The following is a 24,000-nucleotide window of genomic DNA, read 5'->3' as shown; positions in this document are numbered from 1 at the left end:
TCATATCTATGCCATGGAGGGAAGAGGGGGTGGTTTCCAGGCATATTTCACCTGATATTAATACAATGTCGTCTTAAGAATGCTGACATATAGTTATGTATAGTGTTTTAAATGTTTAGTGCTGTAAATATGTTCAACGTTTATTCATATTATGTCAGTACAATGTCATTTATTTCATAAAACGTGTTGTCAGGTTGCGAGAACCGACATAAGCACTTAATAAATGTTCTAAGTAGTGCTTCATAAATGCATTATTCAGCTCTTATGAAACCCTTATGTAGGTAGCCTTCAAATAAAGTGTTACCTTTTTTTCTAGCTTAATTTTTTGTTTGCACACGACGTCTGCACGTTCGCGCTTTGTACTTTTTGTTCCTTGTTGCTCCGTGATGTTCTTGGAGGAACGTGATTTCACTCCACTGTGTACCTGTACATAGGAATGACAATAAAAGCCTCTTGACTTGACTTGATTGGTTGATTTCTCTGTTGCTTTCTAATTACGCTGATAGTTAATGTAACACGTAGGACTTCTTTTCAGCTCTTGAAGTCTGAGCTGTATCTGTTTAGGCCCCATGCAGAAAAAAAGTTCATCATTTCAAGAGTTTAACCCTTGTGTTTCCATCTAAAACCTAATAACGAGTGAAGAGTTTAGCTGTAACACTTGCAGAGTATATTTCTATTAGATACCATTGAGCTAAGTCAGTCATGTATGTTTTAGTTCCCAGAAATCATTAGGCATTCTCTGAAGGAAGAGCCATGAGGGTTCCCTAATGATTAGAGGCCCCTGAGGGTTCATAGACAAAGTTAGTCTGCCTTATTGTGGATTGTGGGATAAACCTGTTGTTTCCCAACTGCAGTTGGTTTCAGAAGCATTGAAATACGCTTCTTCATCTTATGCGTCGGCCTATAAAAGAGACAGTAAATAAAAAAAAAAATGTTTTTTTTTTTCATCGTTTTCTTTGTGGTACAGAAATTTGTAATGCACATAATGAGTTTAACCCCTAATTCTCATGTTATTTGTGTATTTTTCTGAAGATGAGTTTCAAATCCTATGAAACGAACCAGATCACTATCAAACTGACAACTGCCGTTAAACTATATAGACATTGATGAAGGTTTATTCCAACGGGCCTCAGTTCCTGACATCAAAACATGCAAAAGCAGCCATTGTGTCACCTGGCGCTTGTTGGAGTAAGCCGGAAGGTTTATGTAGGGTCATCAGCTTTTGTTAAAGGCTCATGTGGACATCATGTAGTCGTAGGAATGCAACCCTTCAGTAAAGTGTTACCAATTCCAAGTAGAAAATTGTCAATTTTACAATGTTTTCTTGCCGTAATACAGCTTAGCTTGATGTACCACTTTTAAAATAAATAAATAGGAAAGGAAGGAGGGAATTTTTGTTTGTTTGTTTGTTTTTAACTTGACCGATATGTGAATTATATATAGCTTGCCTGGAATTTCATAGCAACCGCTTTATAAAGCCAAGTTAAGCTTCATTCACAAACTTTTTGGCTTCTAGTTGGACAGTAAATTGCTAATGACTGTATGTTGCAGCCCTAAAATGCATATAATAACTGTGAATAATTATGTATATTGGAAAAGTAGGGAAAAACAGTGATAAGGCCATATTGCTCTGGTCTAGTGGTTAGCGCCAAGCAGAGCGGGCCCCGGGGCCCAAAGGCCCTGTGGCTGCAGTATCAGCGGCCTGCTTCCCTGCTCAAATCCTCCTCCACTCAGCCGTCTCAAATAACTGGCAGCCGCTCCGGCCTGCTACAGCTCAGTGCCTTTGACCTATATTACAGTATTCACATTACGATATTAATTTCTCTCTTCTGCTCTCTTTCACTCTCTTTCTGTGTCTTTTTCTCTCTCTCTCATTCTGATGGGTTTTCAGGGTTGTGTGATGCAGATGTAGTTCTTTTTCAGCCTGATGCTCTAAATGAAAGAGCACTTGGCTTTAAATGCTGTTTAATGATGACTCTCGGTAATGAAACTGGGGCAGAGAGAACACACACACACACACACACACACACATATATATATATACACACACACACACACACACACACACACACACACACACACACAAGTGTGTGTTAGCTGAGGGCTTACTAGAGCTAATGGAGTGTGCACTGTGTGTGTGTGTGTGTGTGTGTGTGTGTGTGTGTGTGTGTGTGTGTGTGTCTCCTGGTTGTAATCAATCCTGAAGACTCCATAACAGCAGCTATCTGCTATCTACTACATCAGCTGGCCTGCCTCTGTTTGTGTAGCACATTGTCTGACTGCCTGCCTGTTGCATTCTCTTTATCTGTGTCTCTCTCTTTCTCTCCGTTGCTGTTGTTGTAGTCGAGACCAATAGAGGCGAGTACGAGTCAACACATGCGCTTGGACACTTCGAGTCCTAGTCCAGGTTAAAAGTGCCATAGAATGCATTTATTCAGCGTCTTGTTCTCTGACGTCTGTGCAGAATGTATGTGGCTTTGGTCGGAGTGAAAAGTCCAGATGCTGTTTGTTTTACACGCCCGTTTATCTATACTAGCTACTTTCGATCTTGACAACAACAAAGTGAATTAAAGTTATTAGCTCACTATGAAACTTTCACTTTAATCTGATCTGGCTTCAACGGTCAGAGAGTGGATAAAATCACTCAGCGTGGCAGCTTACAGGCTGTGGTTGAGGCTGTGATGCTAATAAGTGATTGGGGGAAATTTCACCTCCGCATTTAACCCATCCGTGAAGTGAAACACCACACACACACTAGTGAATACACACACACACAAGGGGGCAGTGAGCACACTGGCAGTGAGCCGTGTGTGTGTGTGTGTGTGTGTGTGTGTGTGTGTGTGTGTGTGTGTGTGTGTTAATCCATCAGCATTAACATCATAACCACCTCTTTTGTTTCTACGCTCATCGTCCACTTTATCAGCTCCACTTACTGTATAGCTGCACTCTGTAGTTCTACAGTTACAGACTGTAGTCCATCTGTTTCTCTGATACTCTGTTACCCTGTTCTTCAGTGGTCAGGACCCTCGTGGACCCTCACAGAGCAGGTACTATTTGGGTGGTGGATCATTCTCAGCACTGCAGTAACACCGACGTGGTGGTGGTGTGTTAGTGTGTGTTGCGCTGGTCTGAGTGGATCAGACACAGCAGTGTTGCTGGAGTTTTTAAACGCCTCAGTGTCGCTGCTGGACTGAGAATAGTCCACCAACCCAAAATATCCAGCCACCAGCGTCCTGTGACCACTGATGAAATCCTCACACTTAGCATGCATTACACAAACCTACAACAAATATAGTCATTGGGAGTCCCTGTGCTGTCACACAGTCTACAGGCTAATAAATACAACCAGGCTTGCATTAGAGTGACTTGCCTTGGTCACCAAAGAAACTGTAAAGAAAGCAATGATTCTGTCTTTATTTAGCACAAAATTGATGTCAAAGACAAGATTTAACCCTTTCAGCCAGAGAAAAGAAGCCAAACTTGAGGTAAGCTGTTTAACTAACATTAGCTCATCTGACCATCTGTCATTTAATAATACATCCTCTCTATAGGTCATCCTGCAGAAACGTCCATTTTCCTGTCCCTAGCTTTTACAGATATATCATACTTGAAAAACATGGTTAGGGTTACAATTTATTTAAAATTGAAAATATAACAAGTTATTTTAAGTTTCACCTCTTTGAGCCTCAATTTAGCAGTCATGTAGAGTTCCAGCCACCACAGAGGTGCTCGTCCCCACAGTCAGGTGTGCCATATTTTTTAAGTTAAAAACAAGTTTTTCTGCTTTTTTTAACTACAGTAATCTATTCGTGACTGTGGAATATATAAATTAAATGACACAAAGAAAACAAAAGCCAAACAAACATTATAAAATGTATCCTAAAATTGGTGGTCCCCAGGAGTCACGTCACTGGTTTTACTGTGCAACAAAAAAATCTCTAATCTTGAAGAAGAAGAAAAAAAAAGTCAGACTGATGACATCACTCGACTTCCTTTTACCTGTTTTCTGAGGATCTGTGAAGAAAAGCTCAGTCCACTGAGTCCACTGCGTCTCTCATTTAGCTCATGATTTCGTATGGAGCTTTTAGTTGACATCACTGGTGTGACCGACTTTATTCTGAGGTAACGGTGAAAAAATAGAGCACAAATGGATTAATTTACATATTTTAGTGGAGATTCCTTGATTGACGACATGCGGTTTGATGCTCTGTAGCAGCCGTTTTATAAAATGCATTTTTCATTAAAAACGTCTCTGGTGTCGCCTTTCTTACGTGTAACACCAGTGAGGATCGGTAACACCAGTGGCTCCTATGGAGCGATAGAGTGGCCGATTCTGTAGAATGACCCTTATAATGGCGATTTGATGACAGTTACTGTAGTTATATCGCTGAATAAAGATATTTGGCTTGGAACAATGTGAGCTATCTGCCTTCCTTTGGTGTTCACCAACTGACATACATACATACATACATACATACATACATACATACATACATACATACATACATATATACGTACTTAAATAAATAAATAAATAAATACACATTTCAAAACCCTTCAACCTCCACAAATCCACCCCAGAGGAATTATACTTTTATAGAGGCTCCTCCCATCTACAAGATACATCGACTGTCTCAACATGGTGCAAGTCTAAATATACATTTGCATGGATTAAAAGTCGAGCATGACACAAGTATCGAAAACGGTGAGTAAGTGATTCTTCCCTACAGTTGGTTACTCCGGCCACTCCTGCTGTGCGTAGCTGAGATGAGATGCAGTGACCCACACTTCTTATCTTATCTCCCAGAGAAAGAGCCGCTGGCTCGCAGCCGTGCGCCACAGATATATTCCCGCTTGTGAATGTCAAGCTGTCATGCACACGTGCGCAAGTGAGACTCAGGAGAGAAGCATGTATGGCTCCATACTGCACTTAGCCCAGTCCCATCAGCTTGGCCGTCTATGTGCTATAGGGCACCCATTCAAGCCTGTAGGTCTTCTGATTCCTGTGGGAGAACTGGTAGCTGTGCTTTGTGGTGTGAAAGGAGCTACTCTTATGTGAAGTGACAGGACCCGAGCAGTAATGACACCAGCCTTGATTTTTGCTTTGGCTTTGGCTCCAGAGTCCTAATTTAACTAAGAACCAGCTTAGGGTCCCCAAGAACATTTATAGAGATCAGGCTGAACATTATGACCATCTCCTTGTTTCTACGCTCACTGTCCATCTTATCAGCTCCACTTACTGTATAGCTGCACTCTGTAGTTCTACAGTTACAGACTGTAGTCCATCTGTTTCTCTGATACTCTGTTACCCTGTTCTTCAGTGGTCAGGACCCCCATGGACCCTCACAGAGCAGGTACTATTTGGGTGGTGGATCATTCTCAGCAGTGCAGTAACACTGACGTGGTGGTGGTGCGCCAGTGTGTGTGTGGTGCTGGAGTGGATACACAAATACGTAATTTTCCGTTGTGTAGAGAAAGACAAAGCAATCCAAAATCTAAACGGCAGCACTCAGGAAGCAGCTCATTATTTATTAATGCTAACATAAATATAATTTGACATTGGCTGTGTTTATATGCAGATTTATGCCAATCCAGTTGAACACATACCAATTATTATAGATTAAGACTCTACTCAACAATCTGATGAAAATCTCCGTTTACATGCTCACTACAAGCACTCAGATCCAAATCACACACCGCTTAGTGTAGATATTACCATGACAACGAACATCAGGAGAGTCCAGTCAGAGTGAGATGAGCAGCAGTGAGCAGTGCTTGTGTTTTTAATTACTTTAAAATGATGTCACATTCAGTAAAACGTCCTTCACATGTCCTTATTAAAGAAGGATGACGGGAAGGCGTCGTGTTCTGAGACACAAGCTGGACATCTGTCCCACAGCTGTCTTTTAAAGATCAGAGCATGAACTTCGTCTCCTCCGCAGACCAGTTTCTGCTCCGCCGTGTTGGACGGTATAAACTCTTAATGTGACATGACGCGCATGCAGAACGCACTTAAACTGTTCGATAAGGAATGTAATCGGATACGGGTGTTTACACAGATATTATTCTTCCATTTAACGGATTATTTACAGGATTACCCAACTCATTCAATCGGATAGAAACTATATTCCAAATGGCCTCGGACTAGCCTATTCCGATCAAGGTGTTTACATGGACGTGTTCTATTCTGATTGAGCTGTTGGTCGGATTATTAACGGATTATTAGGCTTCATGTAAACTTGACTACTGAGATATATTGGGAAAAAAATGTGATTCTGAATTATGTCAGTATCACCAAGTACTCATTCGGAAAACCTGGTAGGTTTTGGCTCTCTTGCTTGGCTCTCTGTCTTGTTTCCCAGAGTCTCATGGGATGGAAGTGCTGTCATGTTTGACCTTAAGCGCTTTCCCAGGTAGCTCTGTAGCCATTTGTGTCCTAACAGGGCTGATCTAGGATCCGCTCCTGACCTATTTATAGTCCTGTTTCCACCGTTAGAGCAAACAGCCCAGAACCGATGGCTTTAATTCCATTGGTCTGTCATTCTTGTGGTCAGGCTGCAGTTCTGAGGCTGATAATTACATGAATAGTTGGAGAAGTCGGTCTGATCCGGGTATCTTTTTTTAAATTGGAGACTTCCTGAGTTTTCTCTTAATTTTCTGAATGGTGGACGCCGGAAACCAAGCTGTGTTGTGGTTTCTCTCATCTACAGGATGATAATTATGATGATAATGTGTTAAAAAAATAGCGAATTGATGTATGCTGATTCCGGCTGGTTCTCTGAGATGGGAATAGAGCCTCTGATGTTTTTCCATGCAAGGCGCATTTGGAGCGTTTGATGTTGAAGCGATGAATCATTCAAGAAACTCACAAACACGACACAATACACTCATCTCCTCTTCAGCCTGTTTCTTATTCATCCTGCCCTGTTAAAGCCAACAGGGAGAGCAGAGCAGAGGAGAGGAGAGGGAATGGAAAGGGAGAAGAGAAGCCAGGTGATGAGGAGAAGAGAAGCCAGGTGATGAGGAGAAGAGAAGCCAGGTGATGAGGAAAAGAGAAGCCAGCTGATGAGGAGAAGAGAAGCCAGGTGATGAGGAGAAGAGAAGCCAGGTGATGAGGAGAAGAGAAGCCAGGTGATGAGGAGAAGAGAAGCCAGGTGATGAGGAGAAGAGAAGCCAGGTGATGAGGAGAAGAGAAGCCAGCTGATGAGGAGAAGAGAAGCCAGCTGATGAGGAGAGGAAAGGAGAGAAAGAGATGGGGGGGGGGGGATAAGAGGAGAGAAAGAGATGGGGGGGGGGATAAGAGAAGGGAAAGAAGGAAAAGAGGAGAAAAGGGCAAGAAGAGAAAGGAGAAGGTAGGGCAAGAGAATAGTTTTGGGTGGAGAAGGGAGGAGAGATGGAGAAGAGGAGAGAACTAGAGGGTAAGGGAAGGGAGCAAAAGAATGGTGGAAAGAGGAAAAGGTAAGAAGAGAGACGGAGGAGGGGAAGAAAAGGAATGGAGAAGATGGGGCAAGAGAAGAGTAATGGGAGCAGAAGAGAGTAGAAGGGAGGAGAAAGAGGGAGAAGAGGAAAGGAGAAGATACGAAGGGAAGGAAGGAAGAAGGGGAAGAAAAAGAATGGAGAAGGTGGGACCAGAAGGGAGGAGAAAGGAGAGAAGTAGAGAAGGGAAGGAAGGAAAAGAAAGGTGGAAAAGAGAAGGTAACGAGAGAAAGGGAGGAGGGGTAGAAAAAGAAAGGAGAAGGTAGGGCAAGAGAAGAGTGGTGGGAGCAGGAGGGAGGAGAAAGAGAGAAGAGGAAAGGAAAGAAGAAGACAGGGCAAGGGAAAAGTGCTGGGAGCGGCAGAGAGGAGAAGGGAAGAGACTAGAAGAGACAAGGAGAGCAGGAGATTAGGGAAGAAGGGAAGGGAGGGCAGAAGAGAAAGCAGGAGATGAATAGCGAAGGGAGGAGAGGAAGAGTGGAGAACAGAGAAGAAAGGGCCGCATTAGAAGAGAGGACAGGCTAAAGCAAAGAGAAAGAGGAGAGATGATGGGAGGAGAGGCCAGTGGAAAAACTGGAGAGAGGAGATTGTGGCCAAAAAAAGAAGGGATGTTTGCTTGGATTTAAATTCTAAAGGGAGTCCTCGACCCCTTTTTCAGGAAATAATCTGCCCCCTCCCTCACAGATCTGACATATTTAACCGTGTCTGTGAGGGGAAATCTGCTTGTCCCAGGCCGGTTGTGTAAGTGCGGGATTAGCGATTTTGGGCATATTTTGGATTTACCTGCTTACATTTGATTATTTTTCGCTCACCTGTTCAACAGGCTGGCATGAAGCTGCATCAGTAAAGGCAGCCCTCGTTCTCTTGTCTGCCTTTTTCAGTAGAAAAGCCCAGTCATTAACGTTCAGTGAGCAATTCCAGTTCGTTTTTCATACGTGTTTATTTATTTTTACCCAGTTTTTCTCCCAGGGTAGTCCTCTCCACTTCTCCCGATTCATGTGATGCTGCCAAGCTGGGAGGGTGAAGGCTACTGTGTGCTTCCTCAGAGACACAAGCACCTCTGTGTGTGTGTGTTGCGCTGGTCTAAGTGGATCAGACACAGCAGTGCTGCTGGCTATTGGTGCTTACATCTCCTTGCCATTCGAGGAGGTCATGTAGCTTCACAGGAGACGATAAGAATCATAATCGAAATGATTGGTCCCGAAAGAGTGAGATGAAACTCCGGTCCAACCAAGGCCCAACGTGTTATGGCGCCTACTTTATCCTCGAAATATTGCAGCTTTACGGCTTTATTATCAAAATACTATGACTTCATTCTCTAAATATTCCAACTTTATTCTTGATCTACTATTTTTGTGTTTATTTTTAACAGTGGCCCTAAAAAAGCATCATAAAAAAAAATCTCAACAAGTCCTGCCTCCTGTGTTTGGCTGTTTGTCATGAATGCCGTGCCTTCATATGCACGTGCACGAGGACTAATCCCAGCTTGAGTGTCTGAGCTGGGCTTTCCAGAGAAAGTTGTTAACCATTTTTGTAAAATGAGCTAAGCGCGTTTGTGTTTGTTTGGCTTTGTGAAGCTGAAATTTAAGCAGGAACTGTCTGCATGTCTCGCTTGGTGAGTCAAACCCCTGGCCTTGGTTCAGGTCGCTTACACGTTTAGGGTGGTCCGTGAAGTATCCCTTTATTCAGTAATATTATAGCTCGGTGTGCAACTGACACTGTGTATCTCTGGGCTCTCTCTCCCTTGGTCACCTCTCATTCTCCCTCACGTTCAAAGTGAATTTTGGCGCTCCTGCCGTGGGTTGAGCCGAAATGCGGCTCCTCTGGGACGCGGCTACATTTAACACAGAACAGCAGACAGGCGGATATGGCAGCAGCAGCATACAACAAGTCAACAAACATGAATAAATATGACTACAGAAAACACTACGACAGGGGTCTTCGAGTCGGGGCTTTGAGTCCACCTTCTGACCCTGGATTTTGGTATCACTGGTAGGTCGCTGTCCTGTTGATGTAACTGATTGGCCTCGTAGCATCATCCCTACCAGTGACCCCGAAATTCAGGACTATATAAACTTTAAAGCGGTAATCCACCCTAAAACTTACATTTAATGTTTTGTCCTGTTAGGTCAGGGGTGTCAAAATCAGCCACTAAAAGGGCCATATAAAAAAAAAAAAAAGTCAACAATTTGTGGGCCAGCCGTGTTTTGATTTCATTTATTTTTAGCCACGTTGCAGTGACCTCAACTGGCCATTGTTTACTCAAAATATGAAAAAAAAAACTGCAAAAAAAATGCACGGAATACTCAATTAAAAATGATTTTAATTAAAAAAGGAATTGTTTTCTAGAAAATAATAGAATATATTGTCTTTTCAATGTCCCCAATCTACAATTAAAAAAAAATATATATATTTTAAATAATGTGGTGCTGTCCCATAGCTTGCTGTTGGGTGGGGGGATGGTAGCACACATTATGTTGCAGGCATGTTGGCAACTGTAGTGCGGCTAATGGTGAAATGGGCTCGTATAAAAAAATATAAATAATTTTGAGGGCCATCAGTAACAACATTAACAATAACGGTAATAACTGCAACATTAACAATCATAACAATAAGTGTAATAGAAGCTGCAATAACAGTGTTCAACAGTAATACAATAAGGCAGACACATATATATATATATATGTGTGTGTGTGTGTGTGTGTGTGTGTGTGTGTGTGTGTGAGAGGATATAGAGAGAGCATCTTTCATATACTATGTTCATTCAATGTGCTTTAGTGCTTTACAAATGAGAAGATTTAAAAAAGAAGAAAGATGTAGGAAAAGTATTATATTAGCATTAACAGTAATGATTATAAAAATGACTAATTATCCTGACAGTAACATCAATGTTAACGGCAGCGGTATTAAGTTAGAAAGCATTAAGAACAAATCGTAACTATGAGGGCAACAGTAACAATAATAACAGTGATACTAACAACAATAAACATAACTGACTTTCTTTCTACAGGACTTTGATCGTGTCTGCTGGTCATGAATCAGTGGTAGAGGAGTAGAAGAGACACGGGCGGCCGGATCCATCCACCACTTCGGTTAAAGGTATGTGTACGATTTAGACCTGTTTTCAACTTTAATATGATTTTTTTGATTGAGGTCGAAATTCAATTCCAGACTTTATAAACCTCTAAAAAGCCCAGTCGTTTAGTGTGGGTGTAACATGAGCCTCACCACCTCTCATTAGTGTCATAGGTCACATCCAGTTTTGACCTAGTTTTGATTTTGGTGCGACTTTTTCCTTTCACTCCACTACATTTCAGAGAAATCTGTTCCTTTTGGTTTCTGTGTGTATAAAAACGTAACATGTCAAAACGAAAGAAGCGCAAAGCCAGAGCACCAATCAGGGCCCAGCGGTCACTTTGTTTAGAGCTGGTTTTGACCTGTTGGTCATACCGACCCAGTGCAGCACGCGGTTCAACGTCAGCGCAGCAGCATAAAACTTTGGGAGAGTCTGTTCAACATAAATGATGAACTAACCTAACTTTGTGTAAATAGAGCTCAATATAGAAATATGTCCACATATGCAGTCGAGACTGACGCGGCTTTTTTCTGAATTTCTACAAACACCAGTTCATTTTATAGTAAATGAGTTTGGGCTGGTTTATGTTTATGAACAGACGCCTACAGATCAACATAGTAAAGGAGCTCATCTGTGATCCTGAGTTTAAAGCCAGTTTTTATTCCACTTAAACTTGGAACTAAGTTGTAAATAAATCTGAAACTGAAACTTTGCTTGTGTGTAAAAAGTGATTTCAGAGCCACTCGGTTCTCCCTGATGGAAACTGTTTACCTTCAGTGTTTTGTGCTTCTGATCATTTTAATAGACGTCAGCGTCACTAATTAATGACGTTCTATTAAAAGACTGGTTTACCAAGAGAGACGCTGGAGGACTTTCACCTGAAATGAGTTCATGAAGCCAGTCTGGTTATAAAAATGATAACAGGACATCAGAGCCAGAATTACTCTTTTAGTACTTTTACTTTATACTTAAGTACATTTGAAGGTAAATACTTTAGTACTTTTACTCAAGTGGAGGTCTAAAGGGAGGAACTTCTACTTTTACTGGAGTGATATTTTACCTTGGGGGTCTCTACTTTAACTCAAGTACATGATTCGTGTTTTCGTCTGCCACTAGATAGAGTGATGTTTATTCGTTTATAGATGACGTGTGTGTGTGTATATATATCACACCTCTTTCCTCCCAAAGTTCTGGTATAGTGTGTATTTATGTACATATGAATGTGTATCAGTGGCTGTGTGTTCTGAACTGTGCAGTGTTTTCGTGCTTGTTAATATAGTGTTGCTGTAAATGGAGCAAAGCTGCCTGGTGAAGTGAAGCCATCATACACAATTAAAGCAGGCAGCAGTGCTCTCTTTCTCTCTTCCTCTGTCTCTTTCGCTCTCTCTCTCTCGCTCGCTCGCTCTCTCTCTCTCTCTCTCTCTCTCTCTCTCTCTCTCTCTCTCTCTCTCTCTCTCTCTCTCTCTCTCTCTCTCTCTCTCTCTCTCTCTCTCTCATATGTGCCATGAGCGATGCTGTCTGCTGAGTCACATGTGGAGCAAGGGATGAGGGGGGGAGGGAGGATATGACCCTGAGAACTGGAGAGGATGTTTTTCCATCTTTCACAAAAAGGAAAATAAATAAAGAAAACACACACAATGCCGTATATATTTTATTGTTGCCATCCTATAAAAACCTCTTATGTCTACAGTCGTGGCTTTTCAGGAGAAATACATTCTTAACCTTAATGTAACAAGATTTTATTCTATTTAATTTATTATTTAATTTTAGTTTAATTCGTTTATTTAATCTTGTTACATAATCAGGTTATTTGTGGGGCAGTTCTGTTGGTCCGATCATCATGAAATGTTAACACAATGGAAAAAGCAGCTGATGCCTTTTGAAATGGTGTAAATAAGTAAGTAAGCAAGTTCATTAATTAATCTCTCGCTCTCTTTCTCTCGGTCTGTCTCTTTCACTCTATTTCTGCCTCTCTCTCTTTCCCTCCTCAACTTGCGTTTGCTCTTCTCTCTCTCGCTCTCTCTCTCTCTCTCTCTCTTCATGTCTCTCTCACTACGCCGGTTTCCACAGGGATCACTCTCCTCCTTTTTTCATCTTTTATGCATATTTCATCTAAACATTAGATATTAAATGTGATCTAAATATTTCAGAGTCTTTTTTTTTTTCCCTCATCTTGGCCGCTCTGGGTTTATTAACCCTGGTTGTGAGTGTTAGTTCAGGTAAATGTTGCTCACTGAGCTCACTCAGCCGAGCAGCAACTTCAGCGAGGAGTCTGGGTGAATGTTCCTCCGTCAGAGCGAACGACGCTGCAGTCATCATTTATTCATTCTGTGACATATTCTCGAGCCGCGCTGAATCGAGTGCGCGTGAGCGCTGATTAAAGAGGGTGATGATGCTGATCCTGGTTCTGGTATCAAAGTCCTCCTCTGCAGTTCCCAGAGAGAGGAGTGAAATAATTATCCCTCCATCTCTCGTTTTCATATGATTTGTTTACACACGTATGATGTTCAGCCCATACACACAGGGGTTAAACTGGAGCCCCAGCGTCTTTGATTCGTGTGCACAGCAAACAGAGCTGAGCTCCAGCACTAATTTAAGGCTTGACCGATATATCGATTGGCCAGTAATATCAAGCAATTTTAGCAATTATGGTTATCTGAGAATTATTTCAGAGATAACATGCAGATAATTAGCTTCTTTGGCTGTGCGCACACAGCAGGAAATAGTAGTAGTAGTAGTAGTAGTAGTAGTAGTAGTAGTAATTTTTATTTATATAATTTATAAGTAAATATGTTTTCATGCTGGTCGCAGCCCAAAGTGCTTACAGACAGGTGATAAAGTCAAAGTTAGTTAAACAGTAATACAAGAAATTTATGTATTAATTTTGATTCATATAATAAAATAGCAGATCAACTTAAACACCACGAAACCGTATTAATTAAATTTACTTAAGATGCCTCTCAATAGTCAGCACTGAGTTTGACTGTTTGATAAAAAGTGGAATTAAACCAGAATAGAAGGATTCTGTGCATGTGCAGTGCGCCTGAGGTCATTCATAACACGAGCCAAAAGTGGCCCAAGTCCGATTTTCTCACCAAATAATTTTTTTTTTGCTTTTAAATGCGATCTGTATGCGACATCAGTCTGAACTGGGGTCTGGGGGTGATGGGTATATTTTGAACATTTATTGGTGTTGAAATGTTGCATAAACCCTTTGTTTCAAGAAAAGGGAGGAAATTTTGTATTTCCAAAATAAGAGCCTTTTAAATCTGCCTTAGCGAGTTTGTTCATGACAGAGCAGTTGATGCAGTGTGTCCGAATCTGGAATTTGTCAAATTATTATTAAACGAATCCACTGAAAATGCCTGATTGACCACTTTGGCAAAACATCTGTGTTAAGCAGGAATGCCAGTGTTGTCACAATAAGAGTCCTGTTTAATTGCACTGTTAAATTGAAATATTTGTTAAACACAATGTATTTATGCAACAACAGCTGCTGCTTCTACTACTATTATTATTATTATTATTATTATTATTATTATTATTATTATCATAATTTAAATACTATTGATAATAGTTGTCATCTCAAGTACTAATATTTGTTTTTGTATTTATACACTTTAAACTCTTAAGTAGTGCTGGGACATTGGGAATTGTAATTAATTTAATGAAATTATTTAATAGCACATCATGCGATCAGAAGACATTTAAATGCACATTAATAAAGTTAATGAACTCATGCTTCCTCCGTGATGAAAGAAAAACCAGGTGCACTGAGCGCGTCTTCCAGTCACATCAAGGCACGTTCTCTTTTACTGCAGCTGTGTTCGTACGTACGCCTGGCCCTCTCAGCGAGTTTACATATTAATCGTTTAATTATGCTGAAAGTTTGAAAAATCAGTGGACTTTCCCTTTAAGGCCGAGGTGGGGAACTTCAGTCCTGGAGGGCCGGATTCCTGCACAGTTTGGTGCTTTCCTGCTTGTAGTTCCCCTGACTCAACTCATCAGTTAATTACCAGGTTTGGATGGAGTTCTAGAGCAGGAACATCACCAAACTCTGCTGGGCTCCGGCCCTCGGTTCTCCAGGTGTTTTGCTTGCTTATTCATTCATTGTAAAAGTTTGACTCATTCTATAATGGACTGTTGGGTGGTCAGTCACGTTTCGGGACACCAGGTCTGTTTTCGCCCATCCTGGCGTGCGGTTATATAGGTGTGAGCGAAGTGCTCACGTGTTCAGGAGACCACACGGAAAGTGGACGCTTGCGTCCAGAGAGCTTCTCTGACCTGCGTGTCAAACACGTTTTATTCAGCAACTCACACACACACACACACACTCACTCACTCACTCACTCACTCACTCACTCACTCACTCACTCACACACTCACTCACACACTCACTCACACACACTCTCTGCGCACTCACATTCACATATGAATTAATGATGCAGCAGCTTCTCTGCTGAGAACAGAGAGCGCGTGAGAAACGAGTGCAGTTATACGGAGCAGAAGCAGGTTTGATAACTGTAATCACGCACCGTCATCAGCACTAATCTGTTTAAACCGACCTGGCCCGGCCCGGCACGGCCCGGCCCGGCCCGGCCCTCTTACACACAGTAGAGCTGCACATCTGGAATTACTGACCACATCTTACAGAGTAGCACCAACAACTCAGTGGTTCCTTCTTTCTTTGTCTTTTTTACTTTCTTTTTTATTTCTCTCTCTTTTCTCAGTTTGCCTACTGTTTCTTTCTCTCTCTCTCTCTCTCTCTCTCTCTCTCTCTCTCTCTCTCTCTCTCTCTCTCTCTCTGTGTGTGTGTGTCTTCCCCTCTCTCTCTCTTTCTTTCTCTCTCTTTCTTTCTCTCTCTGTCTTCCTCTCTCTCTCTTTCTCTTTCTCTCTCTCTTTCTCTCTCTCTCTCTGTGTCTTCCTCTCTCTGTCTCTCTTTACCTCTCTCTTGCTTTCTCCCTCTCCCTCCATCACTCTCTCCATCTCTATTATTCTCTATTTCCCCTCGTTTTTTTTCTTCCTTCTTTCTCTTGCTCTACCTGTTTTTCCTCTCTCTCTATCTTAATTCTTTTATTTTTCTCTCTCCTTCTGTCTTTTCATCTTATTTTTGTTCTTTGCTTTCTCCCTCTCTTTATATCTCTCTCCATCTCTCTAACTCTCCATCTCGCCTTCTCTTATTCTTTTGCTTTTTTCTTCATTTTTTTCTCTTGCTCTTTCTGTCTTTCTCTCTCTCTTTTCCTCTTTCTCTGTTTACTTTTTGCTTTTTCCTTCTCTCTCTGTTGCTGTCACACTCTCTCCATCTCTGTAACTCTTTTTCTTTTTCTCTCTGCTTCTCTTTTTATTTTTTTGTTTTTCTTTTTCTTTCTCTCTCTCTCTCTCTCTCTCTCTCTCTCTCTCTCTCTCTCTCTCTCTCTCTCTCTCTCTCTCTCATACACAACCTGTTGGCACCTTCTTGCATCATGTCTGTATGGGTGGGGTGGGTTGAGTTGAAGGGGGGTCATCTCTAGAGCTCTCTGTGTGACTCGCATCGGCTCTTTTTCTTTTTTAACGCTCCCTCTATCCCTCACTTTACTACCACTTTCCTCCACTGAAAAGATCGTTTCTGCAGTTCTGATTGGTGTTTGGAACTTTGGTCTGAGCCAGTCAGCTCGCAGCAAACAGAGCACGTCACATCAGTCCGCGTTTGAAGTGGTAGAGACGGCGGCAACTGAAGGAGAGGGAGAAAAACGGGGAGAGAGAGAGAGAGAGTGAGACAGACAGACACGGGGAGTCAAACAGACGCAAGCATGATGCAACAGCCAGACAATATGCGTCCTTTTCTTGTAGCGTATTGCACCAACCAATCAAGTCTGTCCGAGTCGGGATGATGGATGTTCTGTTAGCTTGCAAAAAAACCTGTTTATTTTCGCTCCCCGTCTCTGCGAGGAGCGTTCGGTGACCCAAATCAGGATCTCTCATCCGAATCAAATGGGCCTTCCGTTCAAACTGATGGGTCAGTGACTTCAACTCTTACTCTGATGAAACCTCATCAAAACACAGCAGCAGCTCTTCAGTCAAAGCGTGTGGGATTTTCTCTCAGCGTTTACTAACCTGCTGTCTAATTATAACCATTGCTTCTCCTGTTTTTCCCCCGTTTCTGTATTTTAATATTTTATACGGACACTGTTTGCTGTCTGGTATCGACCGGAGGAGGATGGGTTCCCCTTTTGAGTCTTGGTTCCTCTCAAGGCTTCTTCCTCTCGCTCTTAGGGGGTTTTCTTTGCTTCTGTTGCCATTCCCGATGCTCACAGGGGCTTGGATGCTAAAAAAAGCGCTATATGAATAAACTTTGACTTGACTTGACTTGACCTGCCAGCATTTGTGTAAAAAAAAAAGGCATCATTTCCACCCACCACCAAAATGCAGCTGATCAGCCGAGACCTATTTAGTGTCTGACATTTGCTTTTCTTAGTTTTTCACTCTTTAAAACAGGGGCGACAAGCTCAATCACTAGAAGGACCATGTTAAAAAACGATTAACTGGCCTTTATTTATTCCGAATATGGTAAAATTACAACGGCAAAAAATAGGCACTGAATACTTGAAGGATTAAGAAATCATTTTAAATAAAAACGAGTTGTTTTATATAAAACAATAGACTACATTAGCTGCAGATTAACTGTTACACCTCTTTAAATGTCTCCAACGTACAGTAGGTTCTTTAAACCTGACCATTAGCTTGAACTACACACGACCTTTATTTAGTCTCGGGGAACATTGAGGGTGCCCCTCATTTACAGTGTTGCCGAGTTGAGGGGGTGATGATGTGTGAGAGCATATCAGATGATAAAAGTAAATTCCAATAAAGTAAAGTGAAGACTCAGATCAGGTAAGTATAAAAAGTGAAACATTTAATAATAATAAAAATGCATAAAATTATAATAAAAGTAATAAAACAGAAATGAAAGCATACATAAGACGTGAAGGTTAATAAAATCAAGTCAAAATAAAACAAGGAAGATTAAATAAAAAAAACAAATTTGTTAAAATGACATTAATTCAACAATAATAATTATAATTAGAATAAGAATGTGAATAAAAATTGGTAAATAATATATAAAATAAAATAATGACATAAAAGTGGTAAGAAATCAGGTCAAACAGTTGCAGGCAGAGTGGAGGTTAGAGAGTAGAAGGTTAAAGTGACCGAGCGACCCAGCGAGCTGAGCTGTAGTGTGTCCTCTAGTGAGGGTCCAGCTCGCTGGTGCTGTAACTAAAAGCACATTTTCCCCAGTTTGGTAAAAACCCTCGATACCTGGCATGTGATCCAGCCACGGGAGCGAGTCTGATACATACCATTATTTACAGACATCACTGAAGTATATTCTGGCAGACGGCCAGAGAGCGCGTCATTAATGAAAATAAACCAGTGTGTTTCCCGCCGTGTGGCCAGTGAGGGCCAGCCGACTTTCTCACCCGGCCTGCAGTGATGAGTGTTATAAGGATCTCCAGCGATGAACCTCGGCGGCGAGTGATGGACCGTGGGCCGAATAGGACTGTGCCTGGCTTGGCCTGCAGGACTTGTGTTTGACGCATGGGCTTTTAAACAGGGTTCTAAAAATAGAAGAACCATGCCTGAGAAAGAGATCTGTGAGTGCGCAGAACATTTCAGAGGGTGACATAATGAAAGTTTAAGGGCTCTTCCTTGAACCTTTACATTAAAAGAGGAGCTGCACTCATTTTTCAACACTCCATGCAGAATGAAATGGTTAAGATGTAAAGGAAGTCATTCAGAAGTGGTTTGGTGCGAAACGCTCCGTTCCAGAGAAACGTACCAAGCCGAGGTTGTTCCCAGTGGTGGTGATGGGAACCAGACGTCTTAAGAGGTTTTTAAAAAAAATCACTTTGTTGTTGCAAAGTACAAACAGGCCGTTATTTATAACCGTGGGTCTTTGACCGTATGTGGCTCTGTGTCGCTCCAAAGACCCCTTTTTTCCGTCCTTTATGTTTGAGGGTGTGTGAAGCTGATGTAATGGCTAATAACAGTACCAGGCCTAGAATCAGGAGGTCAGATGGTGGGACAGTTTTTTTCCATAACGTAATCCATCAGTAAAAACCTAGCAAAATATCCAGTTGTTATGAGTTCATTCATGTGAAGTGGATGGTGGGTTTGACACCACTGAGGAATTATTCATAGAATTACGTGCGCCTGCTGCGCTATTTTTTATTTATTTATTTATTTATTTTGGCTGGTTTATGTGTCATATGTCTTCTGACTCAGTGAACAGAGGTATCTGCAGCTGTGTGTGTGTGTGTGTGTGTGTGTGTGTGTGTGTGTGTGTCAGAGCTCGTGCGTGTGCATCACGGTGAGCAATGCGTGCTCTGTTCACTTGACTCAGTAAACCCCCTCAAACGTGACACAGTTTTTCTGAGTAAACCGTCACGATTCTCGCAGACAGACACTGACATTCTATCAGGAGCTGACCTGTTGGTTCTCAGAAATAGGTTTAGTTAGTGCTACAGTCATTCTGCCTTTTAACGCAGGGAAAAAAGGTGCTTAAACGAGGGAGGACATTGAGCCATTCTAATTTAGACCGGTAGCCTGTTAATTCTGCCTTTGTGAATTCATTCATTAGTAAGTCAAGAAATGAATGGAATTACTAAACGAATCCATTGAGAACGCTCAGTTTCAACACATCCCTCACTCACTCCACTCGCATTCAGCAGGAGCACCAAAGCCGTCATAAGTCCTATATAATTCTATGGTTATATAGAAGGTTACTTGTTTTAACTAAACACTAAAATATTAGACATTTATGAGTCTAATATTATTGTTATTATTATTGTTATTGTTATTGTTATTACTATTAATAGAAGTGGATGGATAGAAAGAATGTATGTATGTATGTATGTATGTATGTATGTACGATATTGATCCCAAGGGGATCATAAATATTTGCAAATAAATTTGCAAATATTGGGCAGAAATTAAAATAAGAATAAAACCAGATGTAAATTAGGTAGGAATAGAAAAATACCCATAAATTCAGTAAACTATGACTGAGTGGGAATAAAGTTTATCTACTGCATATTTACAAAGCATATAAGACGGATTTGTAGTATTTACATAGAGCAGGTATTGTGTTAAACCTGGATTTATTACAGGATGAGTCTCTAACCTACATTAATACATCCTGAGTATGTAACCTGGATCAATCACGGTCTCTGTCTGCGGGTCTCGGTGTGTCTCTGTCTGCGGGTCTCGGTGTGTCTGTGTCTCGGTGTGTCTGTGTCTCTGTCTGCGGGTCTCTGTCTGCGGGTCTCTGTCTGCGGGTCTCTGTCTGTCTGCGGGTCTCTGTCTGTCTGCGGGTCTCTGTCTGCGGGTCTCTGTCTGCGTGTCTCTGTCTGCGTGTCTCTGTCTGCGTGTCTCTGTCTGCTTGTCTCTGTCTGCTTGTCTCTGTCTGCGTGTCTGTGTCTCTGCCTGCATGTCTGTGTGTCTGTTTGTGTCTCTGCCTGCCTGTGCATCCATGTCTCTGCCTGAGTGTCTGTGTACTAAACTAAAAGCAGAAAACGGTCATTTATATATATATATATATATATATATATATATATATATATATATATATATATATATATAATGTGTGTGTGTGTGTGTGTGTGTGTGTGTGTGTGCGCGTGCGGGCGTGTATAGGTTTGAAAATGGTTAAACAAACCCACTTACATAAAATCACTATTTTATATAAAAATCATTATTAATTAATATTCTATAAATTTTGTTTATTCAAATATTAAGACTTTTCTCAGCAAATAAACACAAGCTACACAAAAAAAAAAGATTTTGAAAATGTGTCTTGGGTGCCTAAGACTTTATTTATATGTATATGTATATGTATGTGTATGTGTGTGTGTGTGTGTGTGTGTGTGTATAATGTAAATTATTTATAATTTTTCTGCTGTTTTCTTAAAAAGGTTTTAAAAAGAAGCGAATTTTTATTTTTAAAAAATGTGCAGAAGCCCTGAAAAAAAAGTGCACAAAAATGTGCAGAAGAATTCCATATTTAATTGTGTAAAAGATGTCTAACATGAAAATGAACAAAACGGCTCATTTGACGGGGAGTCAAACTGTTCATGCGTATGTAACTGTGTATCTAGAAAAATAGACAGAAGTATATTACTGGGCAAAAAAGTGGACAAAATAGTCAAAGCAGTGGTAGCAGGTCTGCTGAAGCCTGAACTTGTACGTTTGAAACTAAAATTGTGCCTTGCAGTGTGTTAGCTGGCGCTCTCGCTGCGATGGTGCGCTGGATGCATGTAATGCGATATGATGTGCTGAGATGATGCGGCGCCGCGTCGTACTGGTTCAGCTCTGATATTTCTGTTTGTGTTCCTGTTCCTCTCAGGTAGATCAGATAAATGCCGGCGCTGGCGGAAGAGGGTGAGCAGCGGGTGGTCTCCAGACATTCAGTCTAGCTCAACATGCCCTCGTCCACGCGGAAAGGAGCGCTGAAGGACCCCGAGCTCGCCAGCCTCTTCTTCAAAGATGACCCGGAAGAAGTCTTCTGTGACCTCCATGAGATCGGCCATGGGAGCTTCGGCGCAGTTTACTTCGTGAGTGCTCGTCTAAAACGCCCACTTTCTCAGACCGAGGTTTAGCCACAGAGACGCCAGTGCAAGAACAAATTCTCTGGATTATCATTCAGTATTTAGTATTTAATATTTTGGTTTTATTGTTTTTTTTCAGTATTTAGTATTTTGGTTTTATTAGTATTTTAGTATTTAGTATTTTGGTTTTATTGTTTTTTTTCAGTATTTAGTATTTTGGTTTTATTAGTATTTTAGTATTTAGTATTTTGGTTTTATTGTTTTTTTTTCAGTATTTAGTATTTTGGTTTTATTAGTATTTTAGTATTTAGTATTTTGGTTTTATTAGTATTTTTGGTTAGTAGGGTGATACTTTTTTTTTTTTTTTTTTTTTTTCCCCAAATCATTGTCATTAATGCCTTTTCTAATGCTTAATTTCTTTTAAGAACCCTGAAAACAAACCCAGAAAACAAACACTTATTCTGGTGTTTGGTCAGAATTCCATCAGCATTTCTGCGTAATCTAGGTGTAGACATTACATGGATGGATGTAGTGAATTGTACACCCTCTGATTTCTTTACAGTGGTGGTGATAGGACCCAGGGGTCCCCATGACTACAAATGTGGCCGTTTTATTTGCTATCCTAAACCACCAGTGCAATGTTGTTGGTGGTAAAATAGTTATAAATCTGAAAATCTGAGAAAAATCTTTCTTCAGGGAACATTTTACTGTGGCGTCAATCACAACGACTTAAATGAAGAAGTCTCAAATCAGTGGACCAAAGAACACCTGTTTTTATTTCATTTTTAACGAACAATTTGCTTAAACTCAAACTTCTTCTTGTTTACTCAAAATATCCCAAATCGTCAACCGTAAAATACAGGCGTTTATAGTTGACCTTGAAATATTACATGAATACTTGAAATATCCAAAATTTACATCAGTATGAGTCTTTTAAACCTACCTGTTTGCTTTAACTCAACAACTGGCATCTTTTTCTTTGCTGCAAGTTCATGAAGACAATAGAATATTGTTGTTGGGGTAGAAGAGTCGGAGCGCACATTGTGTTGCAGTGCATGCTGGGGACTGTAGTGCATTGTGAAGTGGGCTTATGCAGAAATGTTGAAAAATTAATAGAATTTCCATTTAATATATAGACCTAGCTATGCGTGAAAGCATGTATTAATTGTGCATTAAAATATTATGTGAAAGTAAAATTTTCATACAACAAAAATAAGTAACTGACATGTAGTGAGAGCAACAGTGCCTGCATGTTTGAACTAATGAGCCTAGCAATACGGCAAAAATGAACCACAATACTTAAACACTTTTATAATACTTTATACATGTCACAAGACGTTTTATAAGGAAAAGGTTTGAGGAGTCTGAACACAAAAAAAACGGCACATCAGCACCGCATTCTAACAATACGGTCAGGCTATAGATGTACAGTCTTACATACTGCACTAAACCCAGTTAAACAGGACGGATTATGCTCTCTTTATAATGACCCATGCAGTTGGTCAGTGTTATTTAAGTAAAGATATTATTCACAATATATTGTGATGAAATTTATTATGATCTATATCAAATATCATGTTTTTACCCACCTGTAATGTGGTGTGTATAAATAGTATATATTATATATGGATCATTGTACTGAATTTGTTCAAAGTCAGAGTTAAAAACACATTTTGAACTTTCAAAGCAAAAGGATTTTAGTCTATTGACGCTGTACCTTAACGATGTTTATTATATTCAAATAAACAAAATTAACCAACGCCGTCATCACACTGCCGAAACTTCACTGAGTGATTGTTGTGACTCTTTAGGTCGTGATGGTTTTAGCGAACAGTACATGATGAGCAGACACAGCTTTGGATAGTTGTCTTTTCATGAGATCATAATATTTTTATTAGAACACTAAAAAAAGTAATTACAGAAAATACGTGTTCTGGTATTGACACTGCTTAATTAGGATTTTCAGACTTTGGGACACATTTACATTTAAATTTTAAAAATAAAATTGTTAATTATTATTTACAAAATGACCAAGATCCATCTTTCAAATTCACTTTTAAAAAAAAATCTAAAAGATCTTTAAAAGCATGTTTATTACATGGTAATTGCACAATGAGTCACATTAGATTTACACTACCATTAAAAATTGGACTTGTCACAATCTCTAATTTTATATACAATGCAAGCTTTTAATTTCTAGTACAGTATGGATTTAAATAATATAGACTTGATATCATGCAAATTTTATTATTAGATGTAAACCTTGTGTATATCTATCTGTTCACACGCATAGTAAATTGTCAAATATGATTTATTCTGGATAATTACTAGAACTTTACACTTAAGTCTTGGTGCTATTCACAAATTTTAGGGGATAAGATAGAAAATGCCCTAAAAATGACAATTTTGTGTATGTTTAGCTAATCACTATTTTTTTTATGAAGGACTTCAACCTCTTCAACTCCTTGAGACCACCGGTGGGTCCAAACCGCGCTTCATGTTCTTCATAACGTTCATATTCCATAAGCTCCATTCAGAAGCTGGGCGTCGTGTGAGGCTGTAGCTCTTCTCTCCAGTCTAATAGACGGTGATGTCATTTTAAACCCTTATAATAAAAGAAGCTGAACTTTGTTTTTCTACTGAAAGTCGAGCCGTTTTTCCCCAAATCTGGGCTCTAAACTATAAACAGACGGCGTCTCTTCAGTGATCTGCTCTGGAAACATCACTTTAATAAAATAACACAAAGAGCGTCAGAGATTTTTGGCTTTCAGCAGTAAATTGTAAGCATGTAGTGATGTGTAGAACACGTGTTCTGTTCATTTAAGGGGAACAAAAAATAAACAAACATTTACATTTATTTCATGCAGC

General features: G+C 40.4%; 1 protein-coding gene across 2 annotated transcripts in view; it reads left to right on the top strand.

Moving 5' to 3' along the window:
* Nucleotides 1–24,000, top strand: part of taok3a (TAO kinase 3a) — a 129,284-nt gene that overhangs the window by 39,880 nt on the left and 65,404 nt on the right. For both annotated transcript variants that reach the window (XM_017711188.2, XM_017711187.2), the window contains exons 2-3: nt 10,484–10,572; nt 20,931–21,138. In XM_017711188.2, the coding sequence (XP_017566677.1) occupies nt 21,007–21,138 (132 nt within the window). In that variant the 5' untranslated portion in view covers nt 10,484–10,572; nt 20,931–21,006. The remainder of the gene's footprint in view (nt 1–10,483; nt 10,573–20,930; nt 21,139–24,000) is intronic.

This window comes from Pygocentrus nattereri, chromosome 20 (genome assembly GCF_015220715.1).
Source record: "Pygocentrus nattereri isolate fPygNat1 chromosome 20, fPygNat1.pri, whole genome shotgun sequence".
NCBI lineage: Eukaryota > Metazoa > Chordata > Actinopteri > Characiformes > Serrasalmidae > Pygocentrus > Pygocentrus nattereri.
Note: the sequence above shows the minus strand (reverse complement) of the source record. Positions and strands in the feature narration are given on the sequence as shown.